This window comes from Poecilia formosa, unplaced genomic scaffold (assembly GCF_000485575.1).
Source record: "Poecilia formosa unplaced genomic scaffold, Poecilia_formosa-5.1.2 Scaffold53, whole genome shotgun sequence".
Taxonomy (NCBI): domain Eukaryota; kingdom Metazoa; phylum Chordata; class Actinopteri; order Cyprinodontiformes; family Poeciliidae; genus Poecilia; species Poecilia formosa.
This window is the reverse complement of record NW_006799992.1, coordinates 1,771,082-1,793,198: the sequence shown is the minus strand read 5'-3', so window position 1 is coordinate 1,793,198 and position 22,117 is coordinate 1,771,082. Positions and strand designations below refer to the sequence as shown.

General features: G+C 39.8%; 1 protein-coding gene and 1 non-coding gene across 2 annotated transcripts; both read left to right on the top strand.

Annotated features, from left to right (window-relative positions):
- Positions 1–1,586: 1,586 nt before the first annotated feature.
- Positions 1,587–1,669, top strand: trnal-cag (transfer RNA leucine (anticodon CAG)). Its single transcript has one exon. It is a non-coding gene; the product is annotated as a tRNA-Leu (tRNA).
- A 1,936-nt stretch (positions 1,670–3,605) lies between these two features.
- On the top strand, positions 3,606–22,099 carry rp1l1b (rp1 like 1b). The gene is made up of 5 exons (XM_016671965.1): positions 3,606–4,255; positions 5,207–5,258; positions 6,153–6,806; positions 9,106–9,271; positions 9,503–22,099. Exons 3-5 carry the CDS (start codon positions 6,309–6,311, stop codon positions 22,078–22,080), a joined length of 13,242 nt encoding a protein of 4,413 aa, XP_016527451.1. The 5' UTR covers positions 3,606–4,255; positions 5,207–5,258; positions 6,153–6,308; the 3' UTR covers positions 22,081–22,099.
- The last annotated feature ends 18 nt before the right edge of the window (positions 22,100–22,117 follow it).

Genomic DNA, 22,117 nt, shown 5'->3' with positions numbered 1-22,117 from the left:
GAATGTCTGAGTGTGGAGGAATCCCTTCCTGCTGGATGCTCGGCCCTGTTTCCTTAAAGACTCGACATCAAAAACGAGACGCATGGAAATGACTCACATGGCAGTCCCAAGAGTTCAGATTCTTCAGCTAAAGTACCATGTTGACAGGTTCAAAACAGGATATGGGCTAGATAGGTCTATGTTTATTACAGATGGCAGGGTACTTAAAGAGCAGTGATAGCTGAAAGCTTAGATAAGCCAAAGTCACGTATCCATCAGGGGCTTTTGAAGCCTGGAATTACAAGTCACAGTTCAGATGTAAATTACAGTTTGATCATGTTTCACCTGATTATTCAACCGATGTATGCTTAAATAGCTGAATTTTTCAGCGTAACAACTGATATAATTGTTGTGCCCAGAAAAATAGCTAATCAAAGAGTTTGCTAAATTCTGCCCTACAAAATCTCATTGCATAATTCAGTGATACAGAATTGTCTTTGTGATTCTACAGTGCCTTTCAAGACTTTCAAAAAACACAATTTTGTATGTGTTTTATTAAGATTTTTCAACGACAGCGCAACGTAAATTAGCACATAAATGTGAAAAAGGAAAATTTTTCCAAAAGGTTCATAATAAAGAAGAGAAAATCTACAATATGTGGCCTTCTAATTTGATCAGATGCCTAACTGCTCAAAAAAGAGCATTTTTCAATTATACTCACTCTGAACTCACCATTCCCACAATAAGACATAGTGGCAGAAGCATCATGCTGTGGGGTTGGTCTTCTTCACTTAGGACAAAAAAGACACTATCCCTTTCTCAGAGACAGCTCAAACTACTTTGGAAAGATGGATGGGTAGAAACTTTATCTCCAAATATGTTTAAATGTGGCTCTAAGTAGTTTTACATTTTTAATATTTGTCACACATTGAAAAGAAAGATTAGAAACAATACCAATGTAAACTACAACTATAAGAAATAGGTCAGATGTGCTTATTTCTAGTGCAGACACTTCTCATTAACTCCTCTCTCTTGACAAGAAATTCTTGTGCTTCAAGTGAGAAACTGATCCTTTATAACAACTGCAATATTGTTTCTAAAACACACACTGAATTAAAGCTGAGTTGATGTTGTCTAAAAAGAAAGTATGCGACTTAATAATTAATATAAGTTGCTAAATATATTTAACAAGCCTTCTGTGTTCTTCTCATTTTAATAGAGTGCAATAAACTATTTTCTCTCTTCACGTGTCCAGCACCTAGTGGACATTAAAGGTATAGCAGCCAGGAAAAGGAAATGACAATACTATTCTGCCGCAACTAAAAAAATGTCCACATATTTCCGGGTTATATTGTGTATTCTTTCGCGAGACACAAATTTCGTCAAATTAGATATTGTCCAGGCTTTCAAACCTTGTAGCCTATCGATTTTTTCTTCTTTTTTAAGCTTTTGGTACTTTTTTTAAGCTTTTTTAAGCTTTGAAGTTGTTACAACTATTGCTGCAGTCATTTATACCATGAAGACGAATACCTTCGCATACGTGAAAACGGCTCACAGCGGCCACGTTATATACTTGATTATCCTTTGTCAGGGTTGTAGGGCAGCTTGTCAGGATGGCCGAGCGGTCTAAGGCGCTGCGTTCAGGTCGCAGTCTCCTCTGGAGGCGTGGGTTCGAATCCCACTTCTGACAACACATTTCTTTTCCTGGGCTTAACAGTGACTGGAAGGTAAAAAGGTGAGCTGAGCTAAAGCCTGTCTGGCCACACTATCATAGATTGGATTGGTGTGGCTTTGTCACTGTAATTATTAACCCCTTTCAAAACAAATGAAATTGCCTTGGGATGCACTTTCATTTGATTACACATTCTTGATCAAATTCAGAAGATGACATCTCTGTTATGATGTTTAATTTAATCTAATTGCATAATATTACAATATTGGTCTAATGACGCAACAGTGCCTTGCTGGGACTCTGACTTAATGTATCAGGAGTCTTGCTGCACAGCGGGCTGCTCCTTAATTAGCCCTGATATTTAAACTAGAACCAGGAGGAGGGGTTGCTAAGCTGGGGAATCACTGCCCACGTGTGAGCTCCAGGGCTGATAAGCTTTGTGGCGTCCTGCTGTGACTGTGATCCGAAATGCTTCCACACATCGGAGGGCAGACAACTGTCAACACTAAGGATTACTCAGCATATGGAAGTTCATTTTATAGGCTAATAGAAATCATTTTATTTAGTCGTTAATGGACTCAGACACTTTTTTTTCTTTTTTTTTTTTTGGCCAAGTGTCAGAACAGTAGATATTTTATCTATTAAGGCCTGACATCCAGTAAAAGTAGAAATCATATTTATCATAGTTAAGAATCTTAATTTGTTTCATTCTGAGTTAACTCATCAGTCATCTTATTGTAAAGAGTGATGGTGCTTTCCTCACAGCCAACACCATATCCTGCATTTCCTCTTGACTCAAAGGGACTAAAACCTGATGACTCAGCAGAGGGGGGTCATTTTGTTTTAGAATTAACTCTGGGTGCAGTAGTCAGAAATAACCGCGTTAATTCCCCTACCATTAACCATTAATCTCCTGGGAAAATAACATAGTCAGTACACACATTGGGCGGAGAATGGACGCTTGTGTGATGAATCGTTTCTCACAACAAGTGACATCATAAGGAGCTGTTGACTGTTAGCAAGAGAAATATGTAATGTATTCTGCAGCAATTCCTTTCTCCCTGAAATGACTAACTAAAACTAAGTGTTCCCACTTTTAATATGACACATTATGCTACTGAAAAACAAGGGCATCTGTTAGGAGAAAATATAGCATTAAAAGTGATAGTTCCATAACTGTACGCGCCATAAAATCGATACTTCACCGAAGCGTCTTTTAATTTAAGAATTAAATCTTCTTGAGTTCACACCTGCAGTCAATTTTAGATAAGCCAATTATTCATATCGTTCAAGTTGGTCTGGAAATGTGGCAAATGTCTGGAAATGTCAAAATCTTATAGATTTCGGGACATTTTGTGAGGTAAATTGGACTTAATATGTGTCATGGTGATAGACTCCTACCAAGGTAAATTACTGAAACTGAACCAATAGGTGTTTCGGCAAAGTTTTAGTTTGTATGTGCACAGCTCACAACCAGCTTGATGCAGCCTATTGTTTCTTATATTTTTTTGTTCTTCTTATAGATTTGTTTGTTAAGTTTTGACAGGTATATACACAAGTTGTGAAATAATTTATAATAGTTTTAAACAGGGCTGTGTTGACGTATTATATCCATGGATGTCAAGGGGAGACAGCTGAAATTCTTTCATATAAAAAGCACAAGCAGGGAGCATCAAGAGAAACTAATCAGTTGTCTTATTTTGCCTCCGATTTTTCAAGTCAAGTAAGATTTCACCTAACCATATAGCGCTGCAGCAATATCCATGAATAGCAATAGGCAATTTAAACAATGTGATGTGATCAGAATTTTTTTAAACAGCATATCAACAATTGCTCACTCTGTAAAGTAAAAAAAAAAAAAAAAAGGACATTGTAGTTATATCATGCAATTTATTTAGTCATTCTGAAGTCTTGGTTATGTTTAGTTCACTGACAAATTTCCTACCCAAAAATAATAAACCGGTTGTTTGCTTCACTGAAGACCTCAATTGATTTTCCATATAAATGTATGAAATAGCCTTAAAAAACTGCCCTCTTTCCCCTATGACTTCTTTTGCTTCTTGGTTGTATAGCCAATAAGAGTAGAACTGACATCTGAATAGAATAGAAAAGTTTATAATGAATGTTACAACACCCCAAATGAAAATCATTTCAATATGACATAGACAGGGATTGAGAAAAAAGACTTTTAGAGCATCCAGTAAGTGCCGTTTTAAATGAACGTCAAAGCAGAAAACAAACATTCAGAAAACACAGATATTTGCTTAATCATTATGTGTTAGCGAGCATCCATCTTGATCCCTAAGCAAATGTTTAAACTGGCTTTATGCAGCGGTAAGGTCCAAGTCATGTGTCCAAAGCCTCAGCAGATTTCAGTTCAATCTCAGAGTGATTAGCAAGGCTTTTCAGTCTATCCTTAGTGTCCCTTGCATCTGATTAGCAGGCAGGCCAACGTCTGCAGGGAAGCTTTTGGACTGGTTTGCGAATCAAATGCTTGGAACAGTCCCGGTGTTTCTTTAGGAACTTCCATCCCACTTTCTACAGCTTTGGGACTATATTTCATTTTTGCCTTGTATAATTTACTGTATTATGGGTGTATGCAATGTAAGTATTCTTCTTCTTCTTCTTAATATTCACCTTATTTTAGCTGAACTGCTCCATTGCTTGGATATTCCTATATGTTTTTTTTTTTTTTTTGCAGGATGGTAGTTTAATTTTGCTGGTTCGAACTTTTCCCAGACCTTTTGACCAACACAGGGCCTAAGACATGTAACCCATTAATCAAGGTGTCCAAAGCCTTGTATATTATTAGTTAAAGACAAAGAAAACTTTTACATTATTAATTCAGCGAGTAGAAGAAGGCACTTTATTAGTTTAGCAATAGATAAGTTACAAAAAAAAGAGTACTGCTCTTTTGTTTCTACCACCATTCAGAAATATGTAGATTTTTTTTTTTGAGTATTTGACTCCCGTTAAATTCATTGAACACCAGGACTGTATTACCAATGAATATTAATATTTATATGGTAAAGATAATCCACTACTGTAGGTAATGAAGTGGCATTGAAACATCTGACAAAGAATATCCTGCAGACAACAAAAAATGGCACATTTTATTTTTGATTTCTAAAATTCTGAATTAACAGAACAATAAGCCTTTTGTTCAAGATATATTTTAAATAAAATGCATGCGTTGCCTGTACATGTGAAAAATTAAAATAAAAACGTTGACAGCATGATCTAAAGGCATTGCACTAAATTACTTTTCCTGGCCACGTTTTTCCACAATGATTTTTTTTTTTTTTTTTTTACTGTAATAAAGCATTACTAATACAAAAAAAGAGGTTGACAGACACAGCAGTTCTTTATGAATGTCAGTCAAGCTTAGCCTATTTTACCACTTCCAAAATTTCTTGCTTTGTATTTTATTGTTGACAAGAAGGCATTTCATTCCTTCAGAATTGTCCTCAACCCTCTAAGTACTGCCACAATAGGAATACATTGTGCTTAGTGATATTTTGACTATGGTTAGTAATCCCTGGATTTTTGTTGCAGAAGAAACTGGCAAACAATCTATTTTTGTCAGAGAAGGGAGACAATCACCAAGGTAATGTCCACTTTCACTGCTTGCACAGATGTAAGCTTGTTATTTAAAGTCACTCGGGGGATTTATTTGTGGCTTTATAGCCATTATCCGTGCCTCCATTTAACGTTTGATCTCCGCACCAGTCAGTACAATCCCTATGTAAGAACCATGTCCTTTGCATCCTGCTTAAAATGGGAAAGATAAATGTAGATTACGACTATTTTTATCTGCCAGCACTGCAAGCCAAGGCATTAGGGAGTCTGCTGCGCTTGAAAACTAACCAAAGTAGTCTGTGGAGTTTACTTTATGATGTCATTATCATCATAGTGCACGTCTGGTAAATTTCTACTTTTCTGGTTGTCAACCCTGTATCTGTATTTGGGAAGATTCTTAGTAGAGCAGTTGCAGATTTTTAACAAGAGCACCCAAAAAATGCTGGAAGTTTCCCCTATCAACAGGCCATGAACGCTTACAGTTGTATTATCCTGATAGCAGCAACAGTCCAGAAATGATCTTCCTGCGAGAAGATTTCTGTACAGACCAGATATTTTGAAAAAAAAAGAAAAAAAAAAGAACATAAATAACAAGAAAAATTGTGGCAGACTGTTGTTAAACTTGTGATATTGGTCACGGTACAATTTATATAGACAAAAAAAGAGAAAATAATTTACAAATTTACATATTCGGACATATTCACTTGCACTTTCTGGGTGATTTATTTCCAGGAAGATTGTGGTAAATTCAAAATTAATCTTCTACACATCTACATCTGCATCCACAACATAATTTTATGTTTACCTCCTTGATATAAAATTTAGTTTTCAAATGTAAAATTTTTAGTTAATATATCTCACCCGTTGCTGTCTTCATAAGCATGTCTTCCAGCTTTTCATGGCTTTCTCATCTTTCTTTTAGTGTTGGATTAAGGGGAGTCATGAGGAAAAGTTGTGGACCACCTGTCTCTAGGCCGCTTGTGAAAACCATGACAAATGTCCGTCAGAGTTTGTCCGACCACCTTCTCCTGCTCTTCTGACATCTCAGGCCCAACCATCAACGCCGCGATACGCCAAAATGTCTCGTCACAAGCGCAACTTCCACTGCTTCAATGCAGTTGGAGGGGAAGGCTCCCACAAGTCCTCTCACCCTTTAGATCATCACACCACCTGGCTACCAAAGATACCGCAGCGTGGCATGGCGGCCTATCATGAACTAGAGCAGGAATGCTGTCTTTGCCCGGCATGTCGACCCGCGCACACTTTAGACGATGTAGAGAACCAGCTGTTGCCTTTCTACCACGCACACCCACCATATCATCATCATCATCACCCTCACCAGTATGTTCTCAGTGGGCCAAGCAGACATGAAGAGACTCACTCAACCAGTGACTGTCACCTACATCACCAAAGATATAATAAAAAGATTGTGCTGGTGAAAAACAGCGACCCTTCATTTAGGAAGACCGTAATATTGCACCTTAGGGGTCTGCGCAGCTTTGGTCTGTTCTTGGAAGAAGTTTCTGAACTCATGCAGTACCACATCAGGAAGCTGTACACTCAAGAGGGCTGTAAGGTAAGATGAACTAGATAGGGTGACTCCAAGTCAGTTTTACTTTTTATTGTAGCTTTCTTTTTCTTGAATTTAAGTTTTTTTTTCTTCCTTTTACTTAGTTTAGAAACAAAATGCTGAAATCTAATGATCATGGTTATGCTAGGAATACATTTTGCTTGCATTGTTTCGGTGTCATAAAAATGAAAGAAAAAAGGAAAAATGATGTCATGTTAAAACCATGTTTATGAGAAAGACTGAAAACTAGAGTGAAGTTAAGGGCTGTAGTGACAGAACAAGCACAGATCCAAGTCCAAACTGCATGCTAATCAGAGCCACAGGTTAAGGCATGAGCAACGCAAGTCATTCATTATAATACTATGTAACTTTTTAGATTTTAAGGCTTGGTGAATATGTCAAAATATGTCATTAAGCAAAAAGGATAACATCTCCAATTTGAACACTTAAGATAAGCTGAAATATTATCACATAACATCTTTCACTTACTTCAGGCAATGGATAAATATCTTATTATGGCTTACAGTAAATAACACAAGAACCATATTTTGATCCAACTAAGTACTATTTTCCTCCTTAAAAATATAGAAAGTAATTACACAATAAGCAGGTGTTTAATACTTCTAATTACATGAAGGAAGGATTTTAAAAATCCCCCCTGCGTATGAACTGACCCTGACGGATAATTTGTGCTATTATTAAGGAACGTATTTAAAACAGCTCTTAATCTGGAGACAAAGCCTTTGTTAAATAGTAAATACCATCCTCCCCTGATTTGGTGTGTAATCCAGTCCAGTTGACAGTGTTTACTTAAATTATGCTGGTAAATAAAATCTCATGCACAAGGAGAAAAGGGTAGTTATTGGTGTGGCAAGACAGGCATAAGTGGCATTAATAACACCAGTGTCTTAAGAAAACATTGGTGTTATTTATCACGTGAACTAAGTAGCTTTTATGAGTCAAGTGGGGTAGGGATTATTAGTGTGTGTGCGTATGAGGGAATGAAACGGGGATATTCCTTCACACAGCCATTCAGATTGTGGATATCTCCCCAGAAGCCCATTAATCTTTGTCGAATCAGAGCTATTTTTGAGCGAGGAGAAACAGGTCAATGTTGAAACTTTGCTGCTTTGATACCAGAGGTGTTTCGGAAATGTGACTTCCACGGTGGCAATTAATTATCTTCACCTGGGCTTTGTGTGACCACAGACGAAGCCATTCATCTACCTTCTCTCAGACTGGATTTAAAATTTGAAAGTGCAAAGTCATCAAAACCAAATATACATGAGCAAAATGAAAACAATTCGATATTTCAACCTGTTTTTTTTATTTTTTTTTTTTTTTTTTTTTTGCCATTTTCCTGTTGCCAATATAAAACCTTGGCAGCAGTATTTGATGCTGAAAAGCGTACATGGAAATAAAGTTGGCAACTGGCAAAGTTTTATATCTGTGTTAGATATTGTACAGCTTCTACTTTCAAATATTATACTGGGCATTCCACTTAAGAAGCTAAAAATTGAAAGTTGTACACAATTGGTATATAGCTAAATTTTCACCAGAACCTATTACAATATACCTATATCTATTTATATCTATTAAGCAATAAAATAGCAAATCAACAAAGTAATATTTTTTAATAAAGTAATCAAATGTTAAGCACAGATAAGGTGTTTGACTTAATCAATCATTTCTTCAGGAGAAGGAAACAGATGTACTGACAGGAATTAAGCTAGATACCATTAAGTCAAAAATCAATAATGATACATTAAAATCAATCTTCATATGAACAGGAAGTCAGAACATTTAATAAAATAGTGTGTGTAAGAACACTTGTTTTCTAAGTTTCTGTTAAAAGGCTATCCTTTTATATCCTTTACGACATATCAGATCCTTAGAAGGCATTAGAATAAGCATTTAGTTTCATTATTAAGATTAACTCGTTTATTAACTTGCAAAACTAGATAGTTGTTATCAAAATATAAAAGATGTATTGAGAATCTGAGTTTTCAAAGCTAATTTTAGGTATTAAGTAAAAGGCCTAAGAATATTGTTAACATTTTAAATACAACCTAATTGCACAGAGGCAACTTCAGTGTGGGTTTTATGTCTTTATTAAAGTTCATTAAATGTTTTTTTGTTCTCGTGATCAAATAGATTGTGATATTATCTGGAAACAAGTGGAACGCCTTCTTAAATTTACTAAACACACCTCGGGGGCAGCAAGTACAATAAGGAGCTCCAAATTTAATTGGTGGATTGGTGTTGTCTGTCAAGTTTATAATTAAACAACGCTCTTTGCTTGCAGATTGACAGCGTACAGAGCCTTCTGCAGTGCCCAGGCGTTCTCGTTTGTGTGGGACGGGAGCCTTTTCACCCATTAGTCATGGAGGATTTTGAGAAAACGTCAAGCTGTAAACTTCCGAAGCTGAGTGGGAAGTCGTGTCCCGCAGAACGCACTGACGGAAATGAAAGTAAGCGAAACAATCTTTGCTTGTTCACAGAACAATATCTTGACCCAATATGTGTTAAGTTAAAGGTCAAAGAATTGTTGTCAGTGCCAGACATATTTTCATTTTATTATCTGTTAGATTCCATGTCATCAAAAGCAAGCGATTCTCTGACTTTTGGTAAATGACCACAGATGCACAAGATCACTAATTTTTTTTTTTTGCTTCTTCCCTACTGCTGTTTGATTAATTAAGGACTCGCCACAAAGACAAGTATCATTTTCCCAAACCTGGGAGATGACAAGAGAGCCACCAAGCACTCGGTATCATCTGACAAATCTGTACCAGATGGGAGAGACTCTCCGGACTTCGTTAGTTCCTGCCCACCTAGTGGCAACGGTGTGAGAGAAGATGACATAGAAAAACGGGTTCGTGTTAATAAAGACGGAAGTTTGTCCATGGAGATGAAAGTGTGCTTCAGACTACCAAATGACGAAACATTACACTGGTCTACAACAGTAAAAAAGACAGCAGGGCGAACCTACGACCACATCAAAGCCCACAACGATCCTAATTTAGCACAAATTAGTGACGCGAACTGTTCAGAATCAGAAATCATGTCAGCTGATGAGGCGTATTTCACTCAGCACTATCAGGGGCGCAAGGAGAAACCTCACTGTCCTTACTGCTGCAGTCACTGCCAGGGTTATGAGACATGGAAAAATGTACCAGGGGCACACGGTGCAAGACGGTGCAGTCATACTTCTAGTTCAAGTGCATCCTCCCGTAGAGTGGTGTCTAGAAAGACAGTGATTGAAAAACAAACCATGTCGAGATCAAGTGAAGAGCTTGCAGACCACGTGGTGGAGACATGCATTACGGAAAGTATTGAGGCAGCTGAGATGGTGGAGTTTTGCACCATACAGAGGGAGGCGTGTTCACCAAAGTGCAATGTGAAACTATCCACTGTGGAAAATGGTGAGACCACTGGTATATATAAGCTTCCAAGGATTGTTGATCTCAAAACTGCTCAAGAACCAAACCAAAAGGAAGAAGAAGAACCCGGATCTGCTACATGTGCAGGCGATGTTGATGATGGGCCATTGTCCCAAATTAGCAGCCCTGACAGAAAAGAGGCTAATGGAAGTGAAGTGCTGGATTCAGGGTTGCCTTTTCCAAATCCATCTGAAGTCCCAAAAGACAAAGCATCAAAAACATCAGAGAAACGTAGCAAGCCAAAAACTTCAAAACCTCCTCATATCTGCCACTGTGGACAACCTGAAGGTGTTCAGATCGAACCAAAAGAAAAAAATACAACCAAAGATTTAGAAGAAGGTTGGATGGAAAAAGTTGAATCGAGTGCCATGTCTGTGAAATCACATGCAGCTTGGAGTTCATCTAAATTAGAAGAAATTCATAAAGTCGACTGTTCAGAAGAGGAGCGAGGATCCAAAAGTGCCATGTCAGTTAATTCAAATGCCTCAACAAACTGCAATTCTGCTGTTCCAGATGTTTCGACTGAAGGATTTCAAGCAGGTGATGACAAAGAAAAGAAAGAGAGAACGCCCAGTAGCCTATCTGTGAAATCCTTTAAGTCCACTAAATCTGTAAAGGCACCACCACAACATCAGCCAGAAGAGGATGAGGATGATTCAGAGCTGAGGACACAGAGTTCCCTGTCAGCTTTATCCAGTGTGTCCGCTGAATTAAAAAACATAGCACAAGAAGAATCAGAGGATGAGGACAATCAGGTTACAGCTGAAGAAAACGAGGACAATAGTGCAATATCAGAGAAATCAAAAGGTTCAAGGACTCCAGGAGATGAAACTGAGGAAAACCTAGAAGACAATCAAGTTGAAGGGGGGAAAAGATCAAGTTTAATGTCTACTGCTTCTGGGAAGTCAATACTCAAGTTGGTATCTCCAACATCCAGGGCGTCTGTGAGAGCAACCAGTGCTTTGTCAGCAAAATCCAGAGAATCAAAGACCCCTGAGCTTTATAATACAAAAAAGGCAGACATCACGGAAAATGGTAACACTGAAGATGAGAGTGAACTGAGACCACAAAGCAAGCTGTCAGTCAAATCTGAAAAGTCTGTCAAATCAAACATATCTGCAAAATCAAACAAATTAAATCAAACAAAGGATTATTATTGCGACATCACAGAAACACCAGATACATCCGAAGCAAGAACGTCAAGTGTGGCATCAGAAGCATCAGCTGGGTCAAAATCTGCGATAGCAACTGAACAAAACTCCTGTGGAGATGACGGGACATCTGAAAGAGCAGGGAGTGTCAGGTCAGTAAAGTCTGGCAAGTCACACACCTCTGTGGCGTCTTTAAAATCAAAAACCTCTCAAGTTTCAACAACTCACTCTGGTAATTTGTGTGATGAAAGAAATGATCTGCATGCTACTGCGGGGAGATCAAGTTGCATGTCAGATAAATCCATTAAGTCAGACATTTCAGCGAGATCAAGTAACCTGAAAGACTGTGACAAGTTGAATAAAGGCGACGTGGCAGATGAGGAGCAGCGAGGACCTAGTGCTATGTCAGCAAAATCAAATGTGACAACTGAATCGACCTTCTCTAAAGCTTCAGGAAAATCTAATCTGTCAAAGCAAAGTGATGCTGTTGTTGAAGGAACTCCTGGAGATCACGCTGAACAAAGAGAAAGAGCTCCAAGCAATATATCAACCGCATCTGCTCAGTCCTCAAAATCACATGCTTCTGCAGCATGTGTAGAGGAGGAAGCCTGTGAAGTCTGTTGTAATCCGTCTGTTGGAATATTTAGTGGAGAAGAGATCGAGGGGAGATCAGTGAGCTCAATGTTGGTCCAGTCACTTAAGTCAAATATCTCTTTAAGGTCAGGTAGAACAAACGGTTCTACTTGTACTCAAGCTGCTGATGCCACTGAGTCGTTTCTTCGAGACAGTGAGGAAATGAATCCTGAAAACAGAGCAGAAAACTGTACATCAGCCAAATCGGCTGAGTCACAAACAGTGAGGCCAGCAAGTGCTAAGTCTGCTACATCCACAAAATCAAAAAAATCTACTAAATCTACCAAATCAAATACTTCCAACATATGTTCAAGCAGAAGGCCTGGTGAAGACACCACTGAAGAGGCAATTCCAGAGAGAGCTCTGAGTGTACTTTCAGTCAGATCTACAAAGTCAACTATTTCCATTGACTCTACAAAATCAAAATGTTCTATCCATGATCGGCAGGAGGAAAGCTACAGTCAAGAAAACGACACAGAGCAGCTTCTGGAAAGACCAACAAGCAAAGGGTCACATGTTTCAGAAAGGTCTGTAAAGTCTGCAGAAAGACCATGTGGTGTTTTATCAGACAAATCAAAAGTTTCTGATGTTGAGTCATGTGCATCTGTTGAAATTTCTGATAATGTAGATCGTGAAAATGCCACTGAACAGAGAGCTCTGAGTGCACTGTCAACGGAAACTGTAAGGTCAACTACATCTGCCAAATCTACTAAGGCAGCAGAACATGATGAACTTCACAAAAACATAACTAATAACGGAGAAATGGTGGAAAGAGCTGCAAGTAACATGTCTGGCAGATCAGAAAAATCAACAACATCAAACATTTCAACAGTTTCTAAACGGTCAAAGGTTGATGCAGGTTGCTTGGAGGTTGTCTGCCCTGACGAAAGGGTTGTTGAAGGAGAGAATGAATGCGGATCAGTGACACCACTGTCAGTTGACTCGATTGTTTCGACTAAATCAAATAAGTCAATGCATTCAACTAGAGGAGAGGAAGATGGAACACCTATCAACAAAGAAGAGAGACGCAAACATGGTGAGGAAAGACCACCGAGCAGCATGTCGGCCAAATCCATCCAGTCATGCGTGTCGGAAATATCAATGAAGTCTGCAGGAAGAACACCAAGTTCTGCAAAAACTAGTACTGCTGAGGCTTGTTCAGGAAAGTGCCCTGATGAAAGTAACATTGAGGAAGCACAAGCAAGAGCAGAGAGCGTGATGTCATCCAAAACTGAAAGGTCAGCAAGCTCTGCCAAATCAAACAAATCAAAAGGACTGGGTAGTGGAGCAGATGAAAATAAGGTCAATGATAACAGACATGTGGAGAGATCCCCAAGCAATTTGTCAGTCAGGTCAGAAAAATCAACAAAATCAAATGCCTCCAAAGGAAGCAAAAGATTAAAAGTTTCCAAAATCTGTTTGGAAAATGAGGGTGTAAATTCTGAGGAAAAAGGCAATGGAAGTGAAGACAAACCTTTATCGCCTCGGTCAGTTAGATCAAATACATCTATAAAATCAAATAAATCAAAATGTTGCACTGATGCAAAAACGTCAGACAATTTTAATTCAGATATTAAAAATGACAAAGAGGTAAATACAGAAAGAGCACCAAGCAGAACGTCAACAATTTCAATCCAGTCAAGTGTCTCAGAAATTTCTACCAAGTCTGAAGAGAGAGCAGCAAGTGGTTTGTCAGAAATATCACATGCCTCGGTGATGTCAGACCTAAAAAATATTTCTGAAGTACCATCTGAAATACATGCCCCTCCTGATGAGGTAGGCAGTGAAGAAGATGAAGAGAGAACAAGTGTCATGTCAGTCAAATCAATTAATTCATCAGTTTCTGATAAATCAACCAAGTCAGCAAGTCTGGATTGTGAGAAACCCACAGAGAGATCGTCCAGTAACCTGTCAATCAAATCAGGGAGATCAGCGAAATCAAATGCATCCAAAAGGTCAAAGGTTTACGAAGTCGATTTGGAGAACAGTGTTGACAATTCTGATGTAAGAATTGTTGAAGGGGAGAGTGAAGGAAGCGCCATTAGTGTAGTGTCTGCTCGGTCTGTAAAATCAGAGTGTGAAAGGTGTGATGATGAACATGAATATCTCGAAAGATCACCAAGCAGCACCTCGACTAAATCAGTCGTCTCACATATATCTAAAAAATCTGCCAAGTCAGCAAACAGACCACCAAGTGCTTCGTCTGCAAAATCAGCAAAGTCAGACACTTCAGCAAAGACTGTCAAATCAAATATATCTGATGCAATGTCTGGCAAAACTGTGGAAAGTCAAGAAAGAACAAACAGCGTTCTGTCATCCAAAACTGCTAAGTCAACTACGTCGACGAAATCTCCTAAAGTAAAAGAACATACAAGCCCAACAGAAGAAGATGACGGGGAACATGAAGACAGAAATCTGAGCAGTATGTCTGCCAGGTCAGTGACATCAGCAAAGTCAAACATCTCTAAAGTATCCCAGGAATCAAAAGCCTCCGCTGTCACTTGTGAGCTAAGTGCTAAAAGTGGTAACGAAGATGACTGTCAAGAAGAGCACAATGAGAACAGGTCAATGAGTTCAATGTCAATCCATTCTGTTAAGTCAGATATTTCTGCAAGGTCAGGCACGTTGAAATGTTCAAGTGATATCGCAGTTCAAGAGATCATCACACGATCAAATTCACCCGCTTCATTTATTTCTATAAAGTCAAATAGCTCTGGCGTTTTTTCTGATACTAACCGAACTGGGGAGAGAACGGATAACAAAGCATCTCAGGACAGATCAGAGAGTGCAATGTCTGCAACAGAGGGATGTGTATGTGGTCTCGATCAGGTAGAAAGACCAGCGAGCAATTTATCAGTAAATTCTGCAAAATCAACAATGTCAAATGTTACTGGGACATCTACAAAATCAAAAACTTCTAACATCCCCTCTGCACATGAACAGGAAATTACTGCTTCAGATACTGAAGAGGAAGGAAACTCATCGTCATCACAGCTGACCGAGTCAAATGTTTCTGGTTGTTCAAAAAAGTCCAGATGCTCTGATGTTGCAGCTGCTCGGAGCATTGAGACCCCCAGTGGAGACAACAATGATGAAACAATGCAAGACAGAGCTGAAAGCTGTACATCCGTTAAAACAGGTTGCTCCCATGTATCTGAAAGAAGCACTGGGTCTAAAGCCTTTAGTCAGGCTAATGAAGAGGTGGATGAACATAAAAAAAGAAAAGAGAGTGCATCCAACACTTTGCCGGCTGAACTGGCAAAATCACTGTCCACAGAGTCAGAAAGGTCTGTGAAATCTAGTGGCTCAAACACTGATGGTGTACCAGATGAAGATTATGTTGCAGAAAGTAACAGCATTGCAGAGAGAGCAGGAAGCCGGGTGTCTGACAGATCTGCAAAGTCAAAATCTTCAACAAAATCCAAGAGACCAACAGGGGGAGATTTAGGTAAAGAAAACTCCAAAGAAGAGAGCTTAGAGAGAGCGCGGAGTTGCATGTCTACTAGCTCAGTAACAGAGTCAGTTGAGCAAGTTACAAGTACAAGGTCATCAAAACCAAACATTTTGAGAATTTCAGCAACTGCTTCTCAGGTTTCGGACACTACTCTCAATGATGAAAACACTAATGAAAGGTCATCAAGCAACATCTCGACAAATGTAAAAACTTCATCAAGAGTGACAACGCCGTCTGAAGTTACTTCAGTGGACGGCACTTCAAACGGAGAAGGAAAAACACAAAGACCGCCCAGCACTTTGTCAGCAAGATCTGCTAAATCTTCAAAGTCCAGTAAATCCACCAAATCTTCTAAGTTACAAATCTCTAATAAACCAGATGACAAAATAAGTGTGGAAGACATGAAGCGTACACCAAGTAAGTCATCAATCAAATCAACAATATCAAGGCATTCAGATGGCGGATCAAATAATTCTGAAATCTTAGCCATTTCTCCTGAAAATGTTGCTGATGAGAACACAGGCGACACTGAGATAAAAACGTTGAGTCCTGTTTCTGCTAAATCCCTTAAGACAAATGTATCATCTGTCTCTACAAAATCAAAAGTTTCATATTCACAAAAAGCCAAAGAAGAAGATCAGTCACAGAGGTCTCACAGTGTGTTGTCAATAAAGTCTGACACCTCTTCAAGAACCATACAGTCAAATGGATCTTGCATCACCCCTAGGGAGGAGATGGGGATGGATGAAGACAGTGAGTCAACGTCAGAAGCAAAATCAAGCAAATTAATAGATCCTGATATTCCTAAGGAAGAATCCGACCCTCACAATGATGGAAAAGCTTCAAAGAAATCTGAGGGAACACAGAGTTGTATATCGACAAAATCCCGAAAATCAAAAAATACACATGTGGAAGAGAGAGCATTTAATCTTGTGTCAACAAAATCAGCAAAGTCTGATCCGTCTGAAGCACTAAGCAGATCTGAAGTGCCCTCGGTAACGATTGAAGAGAGTGAAGACAGATCCCCTACTGCCACGTCGTCAATGTCCAAGGCTTCAGGGCGTTCAAAAAAGTCAAGGACCTCAGAGATTCATGGATCAAAAAGTTCAAAAAAGTCACAAAGTTCATTGAGTGTACACTCACATGTGTCTAAGTCTAAAAAAAACAATGCAACAGATGTCACCACTGCCAGCGTGGTTCCTGAGAACACAGAAGAAAGTGTGACTCCTTCAGAAGTCAAAGAAGGCCCAGCTGATAAAAAAAGTTCTAAGACCAATAGGTCAAGAGAGCAGGGTAAAGAAGATGCAGGCATTTGCCTAAATAAACATCCAGTAATTTGCCACGCAGACTCAGATGAAAGTGACCTGTCACAAACCCTGTCTTGTTCAGATAAAGAGATTTGTGAAACTTCCTCCCCTGGAAAATCCAAATCTCATGTTTCTGACAGGATAGTAAATGGTTCAGTAGAAGCCACAGACACTGTCTCTGATAAAAGTGATACAGGCAGTAAACATAAGGAAAAGAATGATGCTAGTGACTTTGAGCTGGTTCCATCTATCTTACCTAACACATCCCCCACCGAAGTAGTAAATGAATGGCTTAAAACCTTACCAACAGAGAGAGTCCTTTATGAAATGGAGGAACTTAATGAAAACAGCGATGGAGTAAAAGACAATGTTGCAGCTGAGGAAACAGACACAGCAGAGAATGCTGAGAAGAATGAGTCTGAAGCTGAAAATTCAAAAGAAGTAAATGGCGTGGACAATGTCCAAAATGACTGTCAAACTTGTTTAGAGACACCAACTGAAGGTAATACCTGTACCCAGAGGGAAGATGACTCAGCAAAGTTCAACTCCTCCATACAAGTTATGAAAGTACTTTTAAACCCCAAGCTTGACAGATGCAACAGCTTACCAGAAATCTCACCTGTATATGGGCGTAAGCTAAGTACCTCAGCTCAAGGTCTTTTAGATTGCCTTGTAAAGTTGCAGTTAATAGACCACGACCCTAAGAATGCAAATGAAAAGAATGAAAGATATCAGGAGCTAATGAGTATTCTTCAGTCCCTTTGGCTTTCCAATCCCTCAGAAGAGGAGCATATACAAAATACTAACGATCATCATTCTGTTGAGGGGGAGTACAATCACACCTCATCCTCTGGTGTGGATGTAAACAGTGGATCCACTGGTTCTGGGAAGAGTAGTGATGGAGTGAAGAGCAGCAACAATGTAAACGTTGATGGATCTCAACCTCAGAACAGTTTACTAGAGAAAACATACAAAGAAACAGATGCCCAGTGGAAACCAGAAACAGAAGAAGTAAACCAGGAAGAGGAGGATCCAGCCACAGACGAAACGATAAGAAGCAACGACAGTCCGAGAGAACCACCCGAAACGCCATCATCCTCGAACAAAAGCTCTGGAGAATCCAGCAGTAATGATGAAAATCTCTCCAAGAAATTGTCTCAAGATTCTGATCCCGTTTGGGTGCTAACGTTGCTAAATAAAATAGAGAGGCAGTTTATGATGCATTATGTCGGTGCAATGAAAGAGTTAAAAGTTCGATGGAGCCTTGGAGATACCGATCAGCTTGACACAATGATAGACGAACTCAAAACCGAGGTGCACAACAAAATTCAAATAAGCATCAACAGAGAAGTGAGGAAAATTCAAGGCAGAGCGGGGTTGCCGAGACCCCCAACAGAGGCAACACCCAGAACCTCAAATAAACAAAGAGAAGAAAGAAGGCGGGGGGTGAAGCTCAAGTTCCAACAGTCAATGGATTCACAAGGTGAAAAAAGCGATTCAACAACAGGGACATTATACAGTGACCAGCGAGGTGAAAATATTGATGAATACTGTCCATGTGAAACATGTGTGGAGCAAAACTTTAATTCCACACCACCTCTCTCCGTGGAAGTAAGAAGAACCGCACCCGTTGTTATGGACTACGACCTGAAAAGGATTCTGCTGGAGAAAACCGCAAGTGATTGTGCAGCTCCCTGCAGGAATGACGATGACACAATGACGGCGGAAACACTTGTTGAAAAAGTTATTATTGGCGCAATAAAGGAAGTAGAAATCAATAAAATGCAACAAGTTGGAGAGGAAGCCTTTGAATTTACAGCAGGTGAAAAGGAAGCAGACGATGCCTGCCAAGACGATCGGACAACTATTGAAGAATCAGTTAAAGTTTTTGCTGTAGACAATGAGGAGGAGGAGACAGGCAAAGCAGGAGTTGAAAGACCAGGAAGTGAGAGTGGAGCCATACATGCCGAAGAAACAGCTTCAGAAGAAGTGACTGATGATGCAATCACACCACGTGGACAAAGTGGATTCGATGTGAATAGTGAAACAGCAGAGAAAGATACAGATATGTTGAGCAGCATCTCTGAGGATAAGGATAAAGAAGAAGTAACTGGGGCAATGCCAGTTAAATATATCACCGCTTCTACTAAACAGTTCCCTAACCATGCAGATGAAGTTCATGGTGACACTGCTGCTTTTGCCAATACTGAAGTCCAAAGCAAAGAAGAAACAGAGAAAGATGTTTCAGTGGACGCGTCATCGTCAACATCGTCAACCAAACTGGAAACTTCCCAGGAGGATGAAAAAAAGGATTGGGTTAAGTTGAGGAGACGGTTGCTCCCATCAGTGCAAATAATTGGTCGTATGAAAAATAAGAAACAATCATTGATGACTGCTGAGAATAATGAAATGGTGAAGGATCAAACTGAAGAAGAAGAAGAAAGTGAAACAGAAACTGATGTGGTACAACAAACTATAACCTTAAGTGAAAATGAGCCATTAGAAGAGATTGAATGTAGCGAAACTGAAGATAAAGAACCTGCAGTTGAGGTTAGCGTAGCACAAACATCTGATGTCAAATCCAGCGAGGAAAAGAATGAGGAGAGTTTCTTAGAGGTGGGATCTAATGCAACCTTGTCGGAAGATGAAAAAGAAGCTATGGAAACGTCCTCGGTAGCCACGAGTGAGCATAATCCTGTGGCAATCTTAACTGACCAGAAATCGGACATGGAGGAAGTCGGGGAAGGTACCGGTACCACCAATGACCAGGACGCTGCGGAGGAGTCGGGTGGCAGCAGTGATGAAGATGAAAGTGAAGATGAAAGGGAGGCCACAATTAATGAATTATCAAGTATACAAGAGGAAGAAACAACTGGCGATGAGCTTTCTATTACAAGTGAAACAGAACTGCAGAAAAACCAAGTCTCTGCAGTGGGATATAAAGGCACAAAAAAGAACGACGAGGCAGAATCAGAGGTTCAAGCATCAGAAAGAGAAGAGTTTGAAGAGGACAGCACAGTTGGTCAGGAAGAGACAATTTCTCCAGTCAATTCTAATGATTCTCCTGATGAGAGTGAAGCAGCCGCAGCTGAATCCTCTGGAGAATCAGACGAGGGTTCAACAACAGAAGATGAAACGGATGTTAAAAAACAAACTGCGGTCACAGGAGAAGATGAAACTGTAATAGCAGCCAGCCCTGAGAAAGCCAATGAAGCAGGGCAGGTCAATCCACAAGAGGATCCGGATGCCGAGGTTCGTAAGGGTTCTTTAACTAAAAGTGAAGATGAAAATGAAGAATCAGAGATAGCTATAAGTGAGCACAAATCCGAGAAAGATTCAGCAGAGGAAGAAGGAACCGACACAGACGAAGAGAAACTTCCCGCTGTCAGTGCAGATGAGTTTGCAGATGAAAACGGGGATTCATCAACAGAAGACGAATCGTCAGAAGAAGACAATAAAGAAGCAACCACCGAAGATGAGATTTCTACTCATAAAGAGATATTTCCGGCACAAAACGGTGAATCAAAGGATGCGATCGCTGAAGAGGAAGCTACAGCAGAGAGGACAGAGAATGAAGAAGCAGGAACAGTTGACGATGAAAAAACTGGCACTGCCAGTGAGAGTGACTCTGCAGAAGACATAAACGGCACCACAAATGACGACGACAATGCTGAGGAGAATGATGACATGAGTAGTGAACGGTCAATTGAATGTGCTGAAAATCAGACAAAAGATGAGCAGACTGGGGAAGGAGCAACTGCAGAATGTACAAGTGTGCACAAATTTGAAGAAGCAGAAGAGGAAGAAGTGGTTGACTGTAAAGAGGATACAGGTAAAGTAAAACGTATACATGGTCTTGGTCTCGCAAGTGAAGCTGAACTCGACCAAGATGAAGATGAGATTGATGCAGATACAACTGAAGATGAATCTGGTAAGGGTGAAGTGGAAGAAACCACAAGCAGGCAGGGATCTGACTCCGTAGATGAGACGAATGAAGAGAAAGAAGATAAGCTGAAAGAAGAACAAAGTATTGAGGCCACTGATGCTGAAGAAGAAGATACGGTTAAAAGCAAGAGTGACTCTGTAGAGGGTAACAATGCCTCCTCTAATGATGAAACTTCAGCTGCAGAAACGGAACATGAAATCGACAAGGCCTATAATGTAGCAAACGAAAAAGAGCCAGAGCAAGCATCAGGAGGCGAAGAGTCTGATGTTTCCTCAGAGACTGATCCTGAATCTGCAATCGAAGGGAGCTCCAAAGCTGTGAGTGAAAATGAATCTGAGGCAGAAGGCAGCAGCTCAGCAATAGATGATGAAAATTCTGCAAACAACTTAAAAGCAGGCAAAGGTGAAACCACAGGTCAGGAGGACACATCAACAGTTAAAGATGATGATGATGATGATGATGATGATGATGATGATGATGATGATGATGAGTCAGGAGAAGAGGATTCAGATGCCAAGTCTGAAGATGAGGTTGTGGATACGACTCCACAAGAACGCACTGATGACAGTGAGTCTTTGAGTCAGGCTGAACCTGTTGAACAACTTTTCTTGACCAAAGAACTTGAATCATCAGGAAAAATTGAAGAGAGCGTTGAAGTTTTTCAAGAAGAAAAAAGCAAAGAAGATACAACACCTCCTGAAGAATCTGAATCAGTCGAAAATGAAAGTGACTCTGAATCCAAATGTGAAGATTGCTCTGAAGCTGTCACGGAAGGACAAGAAGATTATAAACTAACAGATGAAGATGTGAGTGAAGTAGAAATGATTGGCAGCGAGATCACTAAGAGCGACAGTGGAGAAAAATCCAGATCTAAAGACCAGCGTGAAGAAGAGTGTGCATGTGAAGAATCTGCAGAGGAAGCAGAAGATGAATCTGTAGAAGAGAAGGAGCCACAATTTACTGAAAACAAAGATGCCACAACAGCTGCTTTGAATGACAGCGTCAAGGATTCTGAAAAAGAAGATGAAGATACTGACACACCCGCTGAAGGCTGGAGTGGAAGCTTAGGAGACTCAGCTGACGGAGAAGACGAAGCTGAGGAAGACTCAGAACCTGAAGAAGACACTGCCGATGGAGAGAAGCCTTTTGTTGCAGACAAGCTGGGGAGTTTAGATGCAACAAAGAAAACTGCCAAGAAAACATTACTAATCCCTCTTGATGCTTTGATGAAAGAGAGAGCTGAGTCGGAGGATGGTGCTTTTGCTGATATTGAAGATTCTGAGACTGACATGCATGACCAAGACGATGTTACAAGCCTCGAGTCAAAGAGTTTGAAAAAGCTATAAGTTGACAAAAAAAGAAAAACATCAAGAGATTGGATTG

Coding starts and splice junctions, on each gene's coding strand:
- rp1l1b (XM_016671965.1), top strand. CDS start 6,309: ATGTCTCGTCACAAGCGCAACTTCCACTGCTTCAATGCAGTTGGAGGG. Junction 6,807..9,105: donor ACACTCAAGAGGGCTGTAAG/GTAAGATGAACT, acceptor CTTTGCTTGCAG/ATTGACAGCGTACAGAGCCT. Junction 9,272..9,502: donor ACGCACTGACGGAAATGAAA/GTAAGCGAAACA, acceptor TGATTAATTAAG/GACTCGCCACAAAGACAAGT.